General features: G+C 32.2%; 1 protein-coding gene and 1 long non-coding RNA gene across 3 annotated transcripts; one reads left to right on the forward strand and one right to left on the reverse strand.

The window, feature by feature from the left end:
* The first annotated feature begins 1254 nt into the window (after nucleotides 1-1254).
* LOC115968594 (YTH domain-containing protein ECT1-like) lies at nucleotides 1255-9732 on the forward strand. 2 transcript variants are annotated; one of them, XM_031088018.1, is made up of 8 exons: nucleotides 1255-1482; nucleotides 3369-3406; nucleotides 3522-3699; nucleotides 4510-4586; nucleotides 4680-5090; nucleotides 6147-6683; nucleotides 7703-7915; nucleotides 8761-9732. In XM_031088018.1, the coding sequence occupies exons 1-8, from the start codon at nucleotides 1440-1442 to the stop codon at nucleotides 9106-9108; spliced, it is 1845 nt and encodes a 614-aa protein (XP_030943878.1). In that variant the 5' UTR covers nucleotides 1255-1439; the 3' UTR covers nucleotides 9109-9732. The 2 variants fall into 2 exon arrangements, with proteins under 2 accessions (XP_030943878.1, XP_030943879.1); XM_031088019.1 differs by having other exon boundaries at nucleotides 1431-1482; nucleotides 3577-3699.
* Nucleotides 9733-16226: 6494 nt separating this feature from the next.
* On the reverse strand, nucleotides 16227-16662 carry LOC115969482. Its single transcript, XR_004086976.1, has 2 exons — nucleotides 16567-16662; nucleotides 16227-16481 (listed from the first exon to the last, which is right to left on the reverse strand). It is a non-coding gene; the product is annotated as an uncharacterized LOC115969482 (long non-coding RNA).
* Between the last annotated feature and the right edge of the window lie 3319 nt (nucleotides 16663-19981).

The following is a 19981-nucleotide window of genomic DNA, read 5'->3' on the forward strand; positions in this document are numbered from 1 at the left end:
TTAAATTAAAGGACTGAAATGAAAAAAAAAAAAAAAACTAAACTAAACTTTGGAATGAAATTGAACACAAGTAAATTTTTTAAAATTAATTTCTAATTTAACATAACTAACAATAGGTGGTGAATCTAATATATATGTAAGTTCACAAATGGAAATCAATTTATCTAAATAACTCAAATAATATAATTTCAATTATAATTTAGTTATTAATTTTTAGCATATATTTGTGAATGTAACAAAATTTTTAGTTGTGATGTTTACTGTATATAAGAAAAGATTAAATCAATCAAGTAAATTGTAAATAAGCTTGATCTTTTTCAACACAAAATGCACCATGTTTAAACATTTAACTAACTTTTTTTAGAAAGAACATATAACCAACTTGGTAATAACTATCCCATCAAAACTTGGTAATAACTAATGACTTCCAAATCAAGTTATATTTGAAATAAAATTAAATAAACTAATATTAAACTTTAAATGCTCGATTCAACTTAACTCAACTTAACTCATTTACCACCTTAATAACACAGATCTAAGAAAGGAGTAAACGTTTTTGACATCTTAGCAAAAATATGCAAATCTTAGAAAGTAAGCAATACTAAACAAACGTGTATCAATTGAGATGTTCTTAAAAAAGACTATTGATACGGTTGCTTTAAAACAAAATTTGTAACAGAGTATTTATGCTTTCCTATAACATAAAGTCAAAGTAATAATAATAAGTTAAAAAAATATATCATCGCAATGCCATTGATAATATCATAGTTGATTATAATAATCAATAAATTAATAATATCAAAATCCTATAAATGTCATATAAATGTTCACATTGAAGGTTTTTACATTGGTAATATTGTGAAAGTACATAGAAGTTTCATGCTCAATTTCTTGGTCTACACGAGTGAATTCCACCTGCATTGACCTCAAACATGTGGGTCCCCTAAATTTTTTAAAAACTTAATTAGCAAAACAAGTAAGTTTTTTTTATTATTATAAAATAATTAAGAGCCTAAACTTGCTTTATATGTCAACACATTAATTAAGGATAAGATAGAGGGCACTCTCTAAACCATGCTTTGGTGAATTTAAAAAGGGAACCGCCTTTTATTACTGTAAAAATTCTCATAAAAAAAAATTACTGTAAAAACTTCCTTCTTTAATTAAATACACACACACAAAAAAGATCCTATATTATAAAGTAGAAAAAAATAAATAAAAGTATATATATAAATATATAAATACACAAAACCTAAAACCCTTGTTTTTGTTTTAATTTTTCCAGAGATTTGAAAAACCAAATCCAAAACCCCTTTTTTTCTCTCTCTCTCTCTTTCTCTTTCAGAGAATTCAATTATTTTCTCGCGGAAATTGAATTCCTTGTGATTTGCTTTTCCATTCTTTCTCTTTTTTCTCTCTCTTTCTCAGATCTTTGAATCATGGACAACTCTCTACAAGAACGGGATCGAATCGTCTCCACCGGTATTTTTTTCTACGTTATCTATGTATTTTCTTACGTAAAATTTGCGTGTATTTATAGTTTGGTTTTTGCTAATTTGAATGTGAATTTTTCGTTTATATTTATTTGTTTATGTTTTTGTTTTATATATGGTTTTTTTTTTTTTTTTAATGATGTTTGTAACGTTAAAATTCGAGATTAGTGGAGCAATTCGAATCTCTGATGTGAAATTTGCGTTTTTGGGATATGTTTTTTGTGTCTTGGTGACTTGGAATGTACGTTTTGGTATCTCAGTGATAGTGAATGTGAAGAATCAAGAAGCAAGGTTATGCCATTCCTATTTGTTTGTTTGTATTGTTAATGGGTCTTTCTAGGGTTTTTTATTATTATTGATAAATGTATTTAGAATTGGGTTTTTTTGGTTATTTGTCATTGTTATTGGTTTTTACTTTAATTTCTTATGCCACAAGTATTTGCCAAAATTAGTGTTTAAGCATTTGAATGAGCTAGGTGTTCTAGTTTCATTGTTTGTATGGAAAATGGGTTTTTATAGGATTTGTTTATTTATAATAATATTTGTTTGGAATTGGGGATTTTGTTAAATTAGTGTGGATTTGGGAAATTGGAGTCATTCAATTCTCATTTTAGTTATAGAAGTGGTGACCATTTCATTGTGCTACGAGGCGGGTGCGGGTTTAGTTTCTTGTGGGTGGCTAATTTGTGCTAGATTGGTGATGGTTCTGGGAATGTCCAGATCTACTCTCCTAGGGCCCATTGGTAGGGGCAATCGCTGGGTGGTGGCCATTTTAAGTAATGAAACAGCTTTCTTGAAGTTTGTACTTGTACATATATGGTATCAAAACCTCTTTGCCAGCAATAGATAATATATTTAAATGAGTGGAGAATAACGGGAGCTGCTAGAGACTGTTGCAAACCTAGAACATTTTGATTTGAATTTTCTATCCTTTTTTATTTATTTATTTATTTTTAAATATTATATATATATATATATATATATATAGATTGGGTTGATTGACTAGTCTATCTGACAGTAGGTACAGCTTGCCATGAAACTTGAAAAGATTTGGGGAGGATCAGAACTCTTAGATATGGTAGTTCTTGGTTCATACTCCTCGATTGTATGGATTACAAATTTAGATTGAAAAGGCTAATGGGTAAAGGACTATCAAGAATTGAGGTTTTCTAGGAAGTTCCTCTTTTGTGACGCTACAGTTTATATGCAATAAAATAAATATAATTTTCTTTGATGGAATGGAATCGTAAATATGTATAAGTTTCATGTGAAAGTGGTGGTGTTTTGATGGGTCTCTGGGTGGTGTTTTGGTGTTCATATCAACCTTGCTTCGGATGAGTTTGTATCATTGAGTTTCTAAAGAAGTTGAAGGTTTCTGTCTCTTATGTATGATAAAGTTTGTTGGAAGTTCAAAATAAAGTAATTAAATACAACTACACAAGTTGATTAAGAGGTTGGCCCCAGGTTTTCAAAATTTTCCTTTCTTTGGTGGACCCTCTTGAAAATTTCTTACTTTCTTTATTTATAAAGCCCTACTCTAATTCTGAGAGGTAAGTGGTTTAGTTGCATGGATATGTTGGGTTTTATGAGAGAAGTTTCTATTTTGCTCTTGGCATGTATTTTTCTCCCTGTATCAATATTTTGGAGATTTTTTTTTTTTTTTTGTTGGAGTGTTATCGACTTTCCTTTTCCTATTATAGTTTTCATGCTTGTCTATGTGTCGTCACTAGGTGTCAATGCTGTATGTGTACATGAATTGCCTTTGTGTATATACAATTTTCTCTTTGTTATATGTTGCTTCATTGACTACCTCTCGATAATGCCTGTGTTTATTGCATTGTACTGAGATACTTGGCACATCAATTTTGGATGCAGGAGAGAGACCTGTTAAGCCAGATAAGCTGACAGAGCAGGTACTTGCTTGCAGTTTTTACCCCCTAAAATATTTTTTTATCTTTGTTTCTATATATTTTGGTGAGGTTAGGTAAATATGTTCCTTTAGCACTTCATTTTGTAATTTATTATCAGCCACTTTCGCCCAAAGATGAAAGGATTGTTTCAGCGAATCCTTCTCCGAATGCAGTCATCGTAGGACCATCAAGGGATGTCACCGAACAACAAGAATCTACCGAAGCTGTTGGAGATTTGAACAGTGTCCATCCACTCAATGCCTATGTTTCTCATGAGCAAAATGTATCATATGGTGGTTAGTTTCTAGTTCTTATGCTGCTCTGACCAATTTAGAATGAAGCTTTAACTTGTGGTGGTGGACTTTGTGACCTGCTCTTGTAAAATTGAGTACTGTGGCATTTTTTTGCACTTTGAGCCATTTTGAAATTGTGATCATTTTAACACAAAATTTCTAAGTTTCAAGGAGTTCATAAACAATATTTGGAGAGTATAAACATGTTATTGTATTAATACCTATAGGAGGGTTCATTTTAAAATTGAATTTGAGAACCTTTTCATCCATAGTGGTGGTCATACAGTGATTAGTCTAGGTTGTGCTATGTCTTAACATAAATCATTGATAATATTTCTTACAACAAGAACAAACAATGAGAAACCCTTAGTCTTGAAACTTTGGGGGTAGTTATGGATACCTAACAGACCAATTGGGGTTGACTATATGTCTTCTTCACCTTTCTATTCTAAGCAAAATACTCTCTGTTATTTCCTTAATTAACATGTCTTTTTTTGTTACTTCTGCTAGTGTTATTTTAGTCCTCACCTCTTTTTGTTCTCTCGACTTGAATCAAATCACTCTTCCTCACTGGTGCATTAATTGCTCTGCTTTGCACATGATTAAACCATCTCAAGTGACTCACCTTCATCTTTTCTTTAATAGGAGCCACCCTATCTTTAAAAAAAGTTCTTCATTTTGTCTCCTATGTTTTCTTGTATTGCCACTTATCCATCTTTGCATTCGTATTTTAGCTACGCTCAATTTATTATTAATATTATATATCATTTTTAATATTAATTAATGTTTCTAAAGTTTTCTCTCTTGATTCAGGTTATGCTAATAACACTGGTATTTGGGATGGCTATTCTCAGTATGTTAATAATGAGGCCATGCATGTTGTATCACCGGTGAGGATAAAACCCACACTCTTGCATTTTATCAGATTTTAATGTTTCAAACTAAGCTCACCATTTTTATCTTCTTATTTTAACCTGTTTTAGGTCATCTACAATGATAACCCATCTGTTGTATTTCATTCTGGTTATGGCTTCAATCCTGAAATGGCATACGGACAATATTCTCCTGTTGCTACACAACTGCATCCTTTAATGATGGATGGCCAACTGTACTCTCCACAGCAAGTCCCATTTTCTCCATCTTATTATGCACAGGCACCTGCTCCAAATTTGCCTCATATGTCTTCACCTATTCCAATTTCGCCAGCTGACCTGATGTTGCCAGAAAATAGTAGCATTGACACTATGCTTTATGGGCCAGGATCAGGTTATGTAGGTTTTGGGTCATTTGGTGGAGGAAACCTTTCTGGAAATCTTGGTTCTAGTTCTCTAACGTCTCCAGTAACTTATCAACCAATGGGCATACTTGGATCATATGAGCACAATGCTGGACAGGTTTGTTTTAAGTTGATTTTGAAGATTGTCATTCCTTGATAGTATGAAAAATTTGGCACTAAAGGGCATGCTGCACTGGTTTATATCCCAGCCATTATGCTCCCAAAATGAGGTCTGACTCATTCCAAGACGGGGAAAATAGCACCAATGAATGGTGTTATAATTAACTTAAGAAATATTGATGAACATTTTTTTTTTTTTTTTTTAAAAAGGCATTAAATTATCTTGTTCTTTTTTTCTTTTTTTTTTTGAAAAATTTAATTCAACTCACACACTCCATGAGAGTTTTGAACCTGTGACTTTGATATCCCCCTTCTTTGGTTATTAAAAATTTATATTGCAATGGTGCAACCGTATCTCTTATTTCAGAAGCCTAAGTGAGCAACTTAGGTTTGTCATTCTTTTTACTAATATTGTCGTATCATTGATGAATCTAAGATAATTGAAAATAATCCCAAAATGATAATTATTAAGGAGTAGTTTGCTTCTCGTGTTGATTATTCAATAAGCTACATCTTTTTGAAGAGAACTATTTGACTTACTAAAAAAAAAAAAAAAAATCCCAAAATGGTGTCTTCATTCAAAAATTAAATGACTGTTCTATCTTTTGAAGTGAGATCTTCCTGAGGGTATTATCTCTTCAGGGTCATATGAGAATACCCACTGGAATCCAAAATAGCAGGGAATCCACTTTAAAATATTGTGCCCCTTGTGGGATGAAGAAATGGACTGCACCTATTCACATGCTTCTTCATGGGCATCAAACTCCCATCTATACATGTAGAACATTTTTGGATACCAAATATACTAAGGGGCTAAATTTAACTGCAATTGAGCTTTTGAAATTAAACATTTGGGTACTACTAGTCTGTTTACATCTCTTAAGTAATATTCCCTGGGCTTACTGGAATTATGTAGGCATGTACTGCTACTTAGACTTCTAGCTCGGTAACACAAAACACTGTCCTTGCCATGTATTTGCTCCTCTGATTATGAGGATCAATGTAGACATGTTAAATCTCATGTCTCTGACATTAATTTATTATATATTTCCAGATTTCCCAACAACAGAGACCAATGCATGGATATGGGTTGATGTCAAGTTCCTTTGGTGGACGCTACCCACACAGTAGTTCTAATCAGAGCTCTACCTTTGGTGGTGCTTCAATTTCTTATCCTGTTGTTAATGACCGGAATCGTCTCACTCTTGACAAGGGCAGAAGAAGGGAAAGGGACCGGGATTCAATTTCCCTTTTTAATGATTCACAGGATATCTTCAATGACCGTAATCGTGGTCCAAGGGCTTCAAAGCTGAGGAGCAAGAGTGGCACTGAACAGGGCTCTTCATCTTTTAGCAAATATGTTATATCTACTCTTGGAATTCGTCTTGATTCATACAACCGGCTGGATTTTGTCACAGATTATGAGAATGCAAAATTCTTCATCATCAAATCCTTCAGTGAGGACAATGTTCATAAAAGTATTAAATACAATGTTTGGGCCAGCACACCACATGGAAACAAGAAACTAGATGCTGCTTATCATGAAGCAAAGGAGATTAAAGGCTACTGTCCAGTATTCCTATTGTTTTCAGTATGTTACTTTAACAACCTTACCTATCCAAAAAAAAATGTTGCTTTAATAAACTAAAACTCTTTTTCTACCTTCTTTTATTTTTTATTTTAATTTTTAAGTTCATATATTTTGCTTTTTAGAGCGATGTTTGTTTGACATTTTGCATTTATGAAACTATTGAATGAGTCTTCATTTGGTCTATAACATGACTTTGCTATGACGTAGCCAGGAGAGAGTTTGAGGAAAAGCAATATTAAATACAAAGTCAAGAATTGTGGCCTAGTTTTGCTGTAATATCTTCTTGGCACCTTCATAGGTTAGAAAGTTGGATATTGAAATGTGAAACAAAAGTAAATTGCTGTGAAAGAGAACTTCATCACAATTTGTGTTCTAAATAATTTTGGTAATGCAAGAAGAAATACCAGATATGATTTTGTCATTATCTACAAATTTGATGATATGGCTCATAAGTCTTATTTTATGTACTCTCTATCTCTCTCTCTCTCTCTCTCTCTTCTTGGCTATCAAGAGTCCTACTCTTTCTTAAAAAAAGGTTATTTAGGAGTCCTCGTCTTTCTAGGAAAGGGTTTCGCAATTGCAATACCCTATTTAAAGGCTTTTATGTAGTCTATAATATAGATAGTGAGATTGAATTTAATAAAATTCCAATGGCTTATATGAAGCTTCGAGGGTGTGTTTGTTGAGGGTTTATCTTTCTTTGTTTCTTCAAATTTACCATCTATGGTTTCATACTCTCTGTGTTGAATTAATTTCAAACTTGCAATTCTTTTTGGAAATTTGTTTTGCTTTACTATTTCCTTCTACTATAATGCCTGGGTAAGCAGTATTAGTAATTCATGGCAATGTATCAAGTAAATAACTTATTTCACTTTTGTTTTTTTGGAACTGATAAATATTATCAAGTTAATTTAAGCCATTATTTCAGTCACTGCAGATTTTCTGCCACTATGTCTGAACTTGTCCTTTTGCCTTTATTTAATCAGTCATCATAGATTCTTTTGGTTAAAATTTTTCAGGTTAATGCTAGCGGACAATTTTGTGGGGTAGCTGAAATGGTTGGACCTGTAGATTTTGAAAAGGATGCAGATTACTGGCAGCAAGATAGATGGAGTGGACAGTTTTCAGTTCGGTGGCACATCATCAAAGATGTTCCCAATATTCGTTTCCGTCACATTCTACTTGAAAGCAATGATAACAAGCCTGTTACTCACAGCCGAGATTCTCAGGAGGTAGCAGTTAATTTTATATATATATATATATATATATGTATGTATGTATGTATATGTTCAGATATGCCTAAACATTGTTTAACTGAATGCCAATTGCCACATCTCCTGAGGAACACCATGCCTTCGTTGATGTTTCTTACTATAGTGCAGTTCTGTTTCTTGAATAAAATATCAAGTTTTCCATCTTTTAATGGATTTGTTACCTCAGGCCCTGGTCTGAGGAAAGGGCAAATCACAATTTCCAATCGTGATCCTAAGTGCTCTCACATTTACCTAGTGGAAATGTAGAAATCTAAGATTGAAGGGCATTATAGCATATTGTTACCTATCAAAAATAAAAAGGGCATTATAGTATATTGTGGGATGGAGGATAGTTGAATCGGTTACCGTGCTAGATTCTAAGAGCATACTTTTTTTTTTTTTTTTCTTATTTTGGATATATATATATATATATATTCATTTCTATAGTATCCCTAGCTGTCCACTTACATGTGTCCTCACAAATCACAAAGTTAAAGTTGGTCTTGTGTTTAACTGTTAATTCCTCACTTGCAAGTCACTCTAAAGAGTGAATATATATTTGTGTTCACTTGGCCTAATTATGGGTCTTAACTACTTTTGATGCTTATTTTATATGACATTAATTTTTTTCAAGTGGCCCTTTTCCTTTCCAATACTTTCACTATTCTTTTATAGTAATTCAACTGGTGTCAAACTTTAATCTCTATATTCCCAACAAATTCAATATTGAATTTTTCCATCTGGAGTAAACCTTTGATTCAGTTGTTAAATAATAAAGTCACATCTGCCTAATATTTCCTCTATTGACACTGAAATATTTGCAGGTGGCACTGAAAGAGGGTATTGAGATGTTGAAAATTTTCAAGGATTATGATACACGAACATCCATCCTAGATGATTTTGAATTTTATGATGAGCGGGAGAGAGTCTTGAGGGAAAGGAAGGCCAGACAGATAGCTTCTTCAACAGCAGATGTTTCTGATTCACCTGCTGATGAGTCTGTTAATCAAATGTCTGATAGTTTTGCTCAAGCCCTCAAATTGGATGAGAGGAACAACAAAGAAGTTCCTGCAACTGAACAAGGTGGTAGCTCAAGATCAGATGCTCCACTTTCACTTTCCCATGATTCCGTGAATCAAACGTCTAATAGCTTGTCTGATAGCTTTAATTGAGTTGTGCGGTTGGAAGAGAGTAACAATGAAGTATTAGCATCTGAGAAAGGTGGTGGACACAAAAATTGAGTCAGTCAAAGATGGTAACAGTTGGTTTGAGTGCTAGCAGCATTTAGTTGGTGTGGCCAGAATCTTTGTCCTACACTCCTTGTACCTTTGGGATTTTATGAAATTTTGGCGCACTGACAATATTTGAGATCAAATTTCAGGTATCTCAAACAGTGAAGCTGCAAACTGACCTTTTTTTTTTGTTTTGTTTTTTGAGTCAATTGTTCAGAGAAGTTAGGAGGTAATCCAGGCATGCTCAGTTGGGAGGAAGGCTGTTTGATATCTGATGCCTTATTTTCCTTTGAGTTTTCTCACAATTGTTTCCTCTTAAGGTAGATGGGTATTGGTGTTGTGGAATTAGTTGAATGGTTGATGTTGTTGGAGCAGCTTCTGTATACTACGGCTGATGCCTTGTGGCTGTAACTTTACATTCTCTTACTAGTTAATTGTGGGCTGCTGTGGGTACTGGAAGGACAGTGAACCCCCTTTTTAGGTAGGCAATTTAATAAAGGATTTCAGCAAAATGAAATTTTATAGAAATACGATAAGGAATTGCCTTGATTGTTCTTTTGTGAATGCGAGTATCTGTATGATAGGTGCTCTGTTTCTTCTAAATTATGCTACTAGACCATTTGCTATATTTTGGCAATGACCAGCTAAGACTCATGCAGATAAGTTACCATTGCAGCAACGTCTACAACTTTGCAGAAAGAAAATGGGTTTAATCTTAGCAATGACGTGTGAGTTGGGATCCATTTTGAGGAACATTGTTGAGCTTCGCGTTTGTAATTCTTGTGGCATGGTTAATTGTGCATCTTTTGTTGTTGTCTAGTTAATGTTTTCTGTTTAGTATTTCTTCTGCAGTTAGTTTTATATTTATTTATTTCTGTGTTTTTTGGAAAGCGTAGTGTTTTTAAATTGAACTGCATTGAGTCACATGGCTGAAAAACTATAATGTTGAAAAATCTTTTGGTTTTAGAACACTTGCTCGTTTCTCTGTATCTTTAGACCTGATTGCTGATTCACTTAAAATCATCTAATATATGTTTTGTGATTCAATATATTTGTCCCTTACCAGTTTGGTGCTTGCTTTCATGATTCTTTGTATGGATTTCAACCTTGCATACGAATAACTTTGGCAATTGTAATGACCGCTTTTCAAAGGTTTTAACCGCTGAAGCTGGTGTATCTACATGTCGTTTGCCCTCATGCTTTGATGCTTTCTAGTTTGTACATCTTACTCATGTTTGTTTTAGTTACAGTGGGAGAGAGGAGATTTGAATCTTGGATGTTTACGTTGAAAATACCATAAAGTGTTATAAGATAATGCCTCTTGGCATACATCTTATTCAGTTACTCTTGAATTTTTGAGAGTTTGTTCTTGAAAAGCAAGGCTGCAGAGCTTGATACAAAAGTGGGCTTGATTCATATGTAGGAAGAGACAGGTTGTCATGTAAGAATGTTGACTCATGAGATCTGAAACAACATTTTTGCTATACTGAACCACTTTTGTTGAACTAGCTAGAATGGTACTTGGAAGTGTTCTGTGCCTTGCGGATGCCAGCATGCACTAAATTATAGAACTAGGGCTTTAACTCACCTACACTCACTGTCAGCACTCAGCAGAACTTCAAGCGGATTTGCTGTGTCCATTCATGTTGCTGCGATCAATTAACTGATTAAGTTTCAATAACTACTATGCAGTAAAATTAATAACCAAATAGAAGAAATTGTAAGAAGGGGTTGATAGCAAACAAGTGATTTGACAAAAACGTATCTACTCTTTAAGTGATATAAGTATATCGAATATGTTAATGGGTGTTGGATTGCACTCGTTAAGGAGGAATTGAGCGGATCCTATTACATTGAGAAGTAGCAAAAGTTAATAAAAGAATACCCATAAGTTTTGTTTGGATTGCGTCTGCGTCTTCACGCAAGCGTTTTTTTTTTCAGTGCTTGGTGCACTGTTCATGGGACATGATGAACGGTGCATTTAGGCATATGAACAGTAATTTTAAAAGTGAACAGTAACCGAAAAATGATTTTTATTATTTTCAGTAAAATAAGCAATATCTAAACGCACACTTAACTAAATGTTGTAAATTCCTAAAAAAACTGATCGATTACAATAAAAAAATTCAACATTAACTAATGCATTTCGACACTTGTTAACTAGATCTAAGTATACAGGGACCACAGTCACTATTCAAAAAGTTGGTTGAGTGGACATGTTCTTAGGGTACTCACTCCATTGCCATAGAAGTGTGGTTTGTCTCGTAGCACTTAATGCTAGGAAGTAGGGCTAGTGAGGGCAATTAATGTTGATGTGATAGATTGGGAAACTTCTTTCGGATTAAGATTTGATACAATAGCTACCACCTCACATGAGATGTAAAAATTGATAAATGTAGTTTTTTTCTTAATTTTTTTTTACCATACTAGCTTTTATATCCCACATAGAAATCATAGTTGCATGGTGGAATAGCTAGCCTATTGCACCAATGTAAATCCATTTCTTTCATATGCTTCCCTAGAAAGTTGTATAAAATAAATAAATAAATAAAACCTTTGCTATTTGGCCATCGTAACTGTTTAAACGTATCTTTTGTTAGTGGATTTATTACCTGCTCGAGTTAATGGGCTCTTTGTGGGCCAATGGCAACCCCTTTCTGGGCCATCGTGATTCATCCCCTACAAATGTCCCTAACTCCTGAGTAATGGAAACCATTATTGCTGGTCAGTTTGGCTCAACGAGATCAATGCCAATTAGTATGATTGCAAGTGTCAATTATGGAATGAAAGTGTGAACTGTCTATGTGAAGATGATGCCAGTTGCAACAAGAAGTTACAGGATTTGGATTTTTTTATAAGATGTTTTGTTATGATCTCCATTGATTGGTAAATTACACACTCTAATAAGATTTGAATTCACAACTCAACCTCCACTCATTGTTTTAGAAAAAGGAAATGTCATTTTAGTTATTAGAGCTCAATAACTTACTGTTGTGACTTGTGATTCCCTACTGTATAAGTCTATACAGGTTTAAAATTTTCTACATATTAGAAGTCCACTAATTCTTGACAAGAGAGCAAAATTTTAGTAAATTTCTTAAAATTTCAAACCCTCATTTCACAAGAAAGACAACAAGACCCTGATAGAAATCCTAAAGGGTAGGACCCTTTTTAGCACCCAGCTTTCATATATTTAGCTCGTAATATCATTACTTATGGTGTCAACTTATGGGAAATCTCATTTTACAACATTGCTAATCATAAGGGTCAATCTTTTGTTACAATGGTAAAAGTCTCAAGACTAAAATGAGAATGAGCAACTGCAGGCCGCAGCAGCTCATGTCTCGAGAGCAGTTCATGGTAAAATGCGGAATAGAAATCATAGCCAAGCCACCCTTCCCAGGTCCCCACCTAAATGATAACAATGGGTAAAAACAAAAGACTATCATGCATATCACATTAAAGAAGACATTTATAGAGTAAAAATTAGGAAGGTTCAATGCAGATGACTTTAAAGAAGACCTTTTATAGAGTAAAAATAAGGAAGATTCAATGCAGCAAGTGGATGAAATTGACATCTTGGCTTACCATATCACCTAATGTTGAATTGACCCAAACCAATGTTTAATTGACTTGATAGATCATAACATGGCAAGCAATATTTATATGGAAACAAAAATTTTTATCTAGTGCCACCAATGTTCCCGGATTCCCTCCCATTCCCTCTTATGCCAGATGTGTGACATGTAGCATTTATATTATTATTATTATTAAATGCCACGTCTTACATCTAAATAAATACGAGCCGCGAACTTGCGCATTGCGCGTGATAATTATTTTTATGATGGTTTTATTAATTTTTTTTTTTTTACAATTTAAACTAATCTAATAATGAGTAATGCATTTCGTAATTATATTTTTATTTATTATAGGAACAATCATAAATGTAATATAGGAACAATCCAAAACACCAAAAAACGTAAACTAAAAAAAATTAATAAAACTTAACAATGATTAATTGAACCAATATTAGGATAAAATTTTGTTTTTGATAATCTATTAAGGTTATTTTCTTTGTAGAAATTATAATTTCGGCCGCCCAAAACATATTATCAAATAAAAAATTATTAGCAAAATCTAAGAATTAAATTTCTATACATGCATTTTTATAAAATAATAATAATAATAATAATAATAATAATAATAATAATAATAAAATTGCAAAAGTTAAAATTTGTCACCTATCCGATTATTTTCTTTTGGCTAACCTTTGCTTTTTTTTTAAAATAAATGACATTATAGAGTACTTTTCATACAGCTATTAAGAGTACTTTGTTCACCACAAAGGATTAGAAAATAAACAAAAATTAGTAAAGTCTCATAGTTTAACGTCTAAATTGAGCACTATAAAAAATATGCTATGTAACAGAATAAATATTAAATTATCCAAATCATGCTATGTAATATAATAATATTATATTTTTATATGCTATATTTAATTCTTTAGAACGCAATAGGATAACATTTAACAATCAAAGAGAATAAAAAAAAAAAAAAAAAAACAACAACAACAAATTTAAAAAACTAAACTAAATCACAATTTAAAAAACAAAACTAAATTGCATTAACCCAAAATAGAGTTTTAAAGAATATAAAAAATTATTAACCTAAAGTAGAGATGCAAGAAAAATAAAAAAATCCACCAAAAAATTTAGAGAGAGGGGGGGGAGGGAACCTTTTTTTTTTTTTTTGTGAGGGAAAATTATGCATAGAATAGAAGAGATAGTGATAAATTTATAGTAAGAGAGTATGAATAAGAAGAGACAAAAATAAAGGAAGATGAAGGGAAAGAGGAAGAATGATATAAATGTAGAGGATAATGGGGAGATGAAAAAGTAAGAGAGGAAGAAAGATTGAAGTAGTGGGGAGATGAAATGGTAAGGGAGAAAGAAAGGTTGGAGAAGTGTAAATATTAAAAAAATAAATGTTAAAAACAATTATAAGAAAATTGAAAAAAAAAAAAACTAAAGCTTGAAAGGCTTCAATGTTTTTTTTTTTTCCCCTTTAAGCTGAAAAGGCTCACACAAAACCCTAAAACTGAATTGAAAAGGCTTTGGATTGGGCTTGATAGTGGAACTAAATAAATAAGAGGTGGATTGAATTAATTATACAGATTTATTATAGGGTGATAGTGGAAGTAAATAAATACATACTGGGCTGGATTTATTACAGGGTAATAGTAGAAGTAAATAAATAAGTAGTGAGCTGCATTTATAGGGCAGAAAATTGTAAAAACTATTTTAAAATTGCAGAAAAAATTATATTTAAAAAAAGAAAAGAAAAAAAAGAATGACGTGGCAGCTGATGTGACTCAACGTGAGAGTAGCAACATTAAATGCTATACTTCAGCTTTTAGTAATATATAGATTAAGCTGAAAAGACTTACACAAAACCCTAAAATTGAACTGAAAAGGTTTTGGATTGAGCTTGATAGTGGAACTAAATAAATAAGAGGTGGATTGGATTAATTATACATATTTATTATAGGGTGATAGTGGAAGTAAATAAATAAATATTGGGCTGGATTTATTATAGGATAATAGTGGAAGTGAATAAATAAGTAGTGGGCTGCATTGATAGGGCTGAAAATTGTAAAATCTATTTTAAAATTATAGAAAAAATTATATTTTAAAAAAGAAAAGAAAAAAAAGAATGACGTGGCAGCTGATATGGCGCAACGTGAGAGCAGCAGCATTAAACGCTATGCTTCAGTTTTTAGTGATATATAGATATAGATTAAGCTAAAAATGCTCACACAAAACCCTAAAATTGAACTGAAAAGGTTTTGGATTGGGCTTGATAGTGGAACTAAATAAATAAGAGGTGGATTGGATTAATTATATAGATTTATTATAGGGTAATAGTGGAAGTAAATAAATAAATACTGGGCTGGATTTATTATAGGGTAATAGTGAAAGTAAATAAATAAGTAGTGGGCTGCATTTATAGGGCTGAAATTGTAAAAACCATTTTAAAATTGTAGGAAAAATTATATTTTAAAAAAGAAAAGGAAAAAAAAAAGAATGACGTGGCAACTGATGTGGCGCAACGTGAGAGCAGCAGTATTAAACACTATGCTTTAGCTTTTAGGAATATTATAGGGTGATAGTGGAAGTAAATAAATAAATACTGAGCTGGATTTATTATAGGGTAATGTGAAAGTAAATAAATAAGTAGTGGGCTACATTTATAGGGTTGAAAATTGTAAAAACCATTTTAAAATTGTAGGAAAAATTATATTTTAAAAAAGAAAAAAAAAAAAGAATGACGTGGCAGCTGATGTAGCGCAACGTGAGAGCAGCGATATTAAACACTATGCTTCAGCTTTTAGGAATATATAGATTGGATATTACTAAAAGTTGAAGCGTAGCATTTACTGTACTACGCTCATGTTAAGCCACGTCAATAGCTATGTTATTTTCATCATCTTTTTTGTATTTCTCTAACAATTTTAAAATAGTTATTATTAAATTTAAAATATTAATAATATAAAATAAATCTCAGCTCTATCTCCACCATAAAACTCACTTATTATTAATTTAATTCCATTATAAAGCCCAAACCCAAAGCCTTTTCAACTTAAACCCCATGTGGAACCCTTTGTTTTCACTGTTACAAACTTTCTGTTTTTCCTTTCCTTTTGTTGCATGAACGATTTCAGCTATTTCAAAATTACTAGTCGCTAACCCGTGCGATGCACGGAAAAGCTGTTGATAATGACATGTCAATCAATTGACACAGCTTCCCTAACATTAAAAAAAAAAAAAAAAAAAAAAAAAAGAGCCGATATCAAGGTATAAACTATATACCAGAGCAATAAAATCTATCACATACGATGAGATATTATGGTAACCAAATGCTTGAGATCATAATTTAGAAAATATAAGAATACTCCAATACAATTAATTACACATAAATTAAATTCCAAATATAATCACTCCAATTTCATCTCCCTCCCTCTCTCCCTCTCTCCCTCCCTCAACCCCATCATTCCATACTCATTCAAATATAGTTCATACATTACATTAATCATTCTTGATGTCTAAGATGTATCTAAATTCTAACATTGCCAGTAAATAAAAATGCTACATCTCAATGGGATTGAAAAGGCAACACAATGCCAATTTACACAATTATTGAAATCATCACTTTCCACTATAGAGAGAGGGAGGGAGAGAGAGAGAAGTGGTTGTTGCGTTGCATCTCTTAAGAAGATTTTGCCTGAACATTTTTCCTTCTGATAAGTAATCAACCTGGAACAAAAAAGATGTACCACTTTTCAAAGTATGCACATTTGGGAGATTAAAGATAAAGAAAAATGAGAAAATGAGAATCTACCAATTAGGAACAGCTACCACATCAAATTCAGACCCAAATCCCACTGATGTAAAGTTGTTTTGTTTCATCAAGCTAATTTCTTCATTATCAACTGCTTTCGTTACATATTAGCTATTGGAATTGAACATCAATTCTCTAGTATCACGTTCTTATTTTTTAATTTCATTTATTTCCTGGCTTCCATTAAATATTCAATGCATTCATTATATTTAAAAAACTTGAAGTTTAGATATTGTTTTTCAGTTCCTCTTGATTTTAAAGACACAACTATTGAATCTCAACAACATACCAATGCAAATATTAGTTACTTAAAATTCAAAATAAATTATTTATACATGATAAGTTACAATTCAAACAATTTTGAACACTACAATATTTAGAACCAAATATCAAATAACTAAATATTTCACATGGGTCCCATCATTCACTATGTGAGTTGAAAAAAAAAAAAAAAAAAACCACATTAACAATGTTTCCACAAGTTCATCCTATTAACTATTACCTAATTGGGAAAACAGTAGGAGGGGGGGGGGGTCATCAACCTCAAATGTGCCATTTACAGCATCTCCATATTGTCCAATATATTGGGCACAGCAATTTTACACACCAATACACTGCATTGCTGCCCATTCTTTTCATATATATAATATATCCCAAACCAAAGTCAAATCCCAGCATCACAAAAAACGCAGATATATATTTTCAACCCATAAACAGGGCAAAACCCAAGTGGAATAGTGGGAAAAATAAGAGCATGATCTAATAAGAGTAGTACATAATGCATGGAGAGTGAAAGAATAAAATCCGTTTCTCTTTCTGCTCACTGAAGTTTGTCAATAATGCTGTCATTCACTGAAGGGATCTCATTTTCTTTTTAATCTCTCCCCTTTCACTATTTACCCTTTTTTTTTTGAGAACCATGAGAAAGGTTGTGACAACTTATCTTATTTTGTAATAGAGAGTCCAAAAGTGCTATGATATTACTGCCAAGATGCTTTCACAATTTTGATAGCTGTGGACATAAACAAAAAAGGCTAGATATACCCAAAATCAACCTCAATTCAAGATGTCAATATACAAATTTTACATATAAACCACACATAATCAAAGCCATACTTCTAACAACAAAATATACCAAAGAAGAAAATGTTACAGAAAATTAAATTATATCTATGAGAAGAAACATATATATACACTGCATTGCTGCCCATTCTTTTCATATCTATAATATATCCCAAACCAAAGTCAAATCCCAGCATCACAAAAAACGCAGATATATATTTTCAAATCATTTGGAAAAAATTGGTATCTTTTCAGGTGTGGAGATTTTTGATTACTTTTGCTGATGTTCTCAAGTTATGGCCGTTTACTCTTGATGAGTTTGTTCAAGCTTTTCATGACTATGTGAGTCATTCATAGGTCTTTGCTTTCAAATTTCCCACTCATTAAATGTTGTGCAATTGCTTTTTGGTTGGTATTCATACCATTTTTATCCCAGGATTCAAGGTTGTTGGGCGAGATACATGTTGCTCTTCTTAAGTTGATAATAAAAGATATAGAAGATGTTGCTAGGACACCATCTACAGGATTAGTAGTTAATCAAAATAGTGCTGCTAATCCTGGAGGTGGACATCCACAGACTGTTAAAGGGGTAACCTTTGCTTTATGCACACTTGAATTAGTTTATTTGGTTGCCATACTACTTTTCTCTGTTTGTTGCAGAATCATTTTTGATTTCATTTCTGTATTAGGCTTATGCATGGGGCTTTGACATACGCAACTGGCAGCAGCACTTAAATCCATTGACGTGGCCTGAAATATTTTGGCAATTGGCCCTATTTGCAGGATTCCGACCACAGTTGAAGAAAAGGAGTATCAGATGGTCATACTCACATGAGAATGATGAGGTTACTGCTTTTCTATACTCTGCTTTTGGCATTTATACCCTTATGCATTGCATAAAACTGTTGTTCTGTATTAGCAGTATACTTTGATGAATTACAAACCTTGCTTTAGGACATAGTATACCTTAGTGTATTTGTGTGAATATATAAAATAAAAAAAATGAAGGAAAAGAAAAGAATCAGTGCTATATGTGCTTTCTATTTCCCATTATGTTTTAGTCATAAACATTGGTATATTTTTATTATGCTCTGTAAATACAGAAAATGAAATAAAGCTTAGAGGTGTCCACTGCAATATAATCTAAAGTTCTAAAGTTAACTGGAGTTAATCTATCCACTGCAATATAAAAATAGCTCATGGAGTTAATTTTTTAGTGGAACCTCCCTTCGATTGATCATGCCAAATCAATTGATTTTTCCAACCCCCTCTAAAAAATTGATTTATTAGCTTTGTTGTATTGCATTCTTGTGGCTCAGTGGCATTGCTATCAAACAAAAAAGGCTAGATATACCCAAAATCAACCTCAATTCAAGACGTCAATATACAAATTTTACATATAAACCACACATAATCAAAGCCATACTTCTAACAACAAAATCTACCAAAGAAGAAAATGTTACAAAAAATTAAATTATATCTATGAAAAGAAACATATATATACAGCAACCAAATATTAAAAACCTGCCCCATATCTGTAAAGAAAAAGGGAAAAAAAAAAAAAAGAAAGACATAATTCAGTGAACAATGTAATGAATAACTAACCTCAACGTACTCCACACCAATTTCGCTAAGATTATCAGGAAGCAAGCTGATAACTCCACCTCACTCAGTTTCCACTAAACAGAAAAAATCCATTGCACCATATTGAAAGACCATAATTATTACTTACAAATAGAAAAAAAAAAATCTAAATTTGTGAACAGAACACTACAACATATAGCATTATGCTAAAACACCAAGGAGTTCTTCTACGTCCACAACAAAATTTTATAACATTTTCACAACAAATTTAGGTGTCAACCCATCATTCAAAGTCAAACAAAATCATTCAAAAACCAAAAGAACGAAAAGGAACGATGTTGCGAGATTCATGTCAAGTCTATTTCTTCAAAACCTTTAACCGTTAATTGATCCTTTAAAAACAAATCAAATGACTGTGCTTGGATTCTTTACTTTCTTTCTTTTTTATTTTTATTCAAATGACTCTATGTTTGGCTTAAACATTTTTATTTTTTTTATTCAAATTCAAACTACTATGTGTGAAAATTTGACTGCTTGTAGTCAGGTTGCCAAAGTTAAGCGTTTTGGACTTTATAAGATTTAAGTATTGTTTTACTGCTATTTGGCTCTACCTAAATGATTTGTTGAGGGATTTTTTTTTTTTTAGTTTTAACATGGCAACGCATTAGAAAAATATAGGACATATTATAATTATTTATAGAAAATAATGTTGAGCGGCTGAGGTAGTTTTGAACTTTTGTTTCATTGTTTGAGTGTCATTTTTTAAACT

This window comes from Quercus lobata, chromosome 11 (assembly GCF_001633185.2).
Source record: "Quercus lobata isolate SW786 chromosome 11, ValleyOak3.0 Primary Assembly, whole genome shotgun sequence".
Lineage (NCBI taxonomy): Eukaryota > Viridiplantae > Streptophyta > Magnoliopsida > Fagales > Fagaceae > Quercus > Quercus lobata.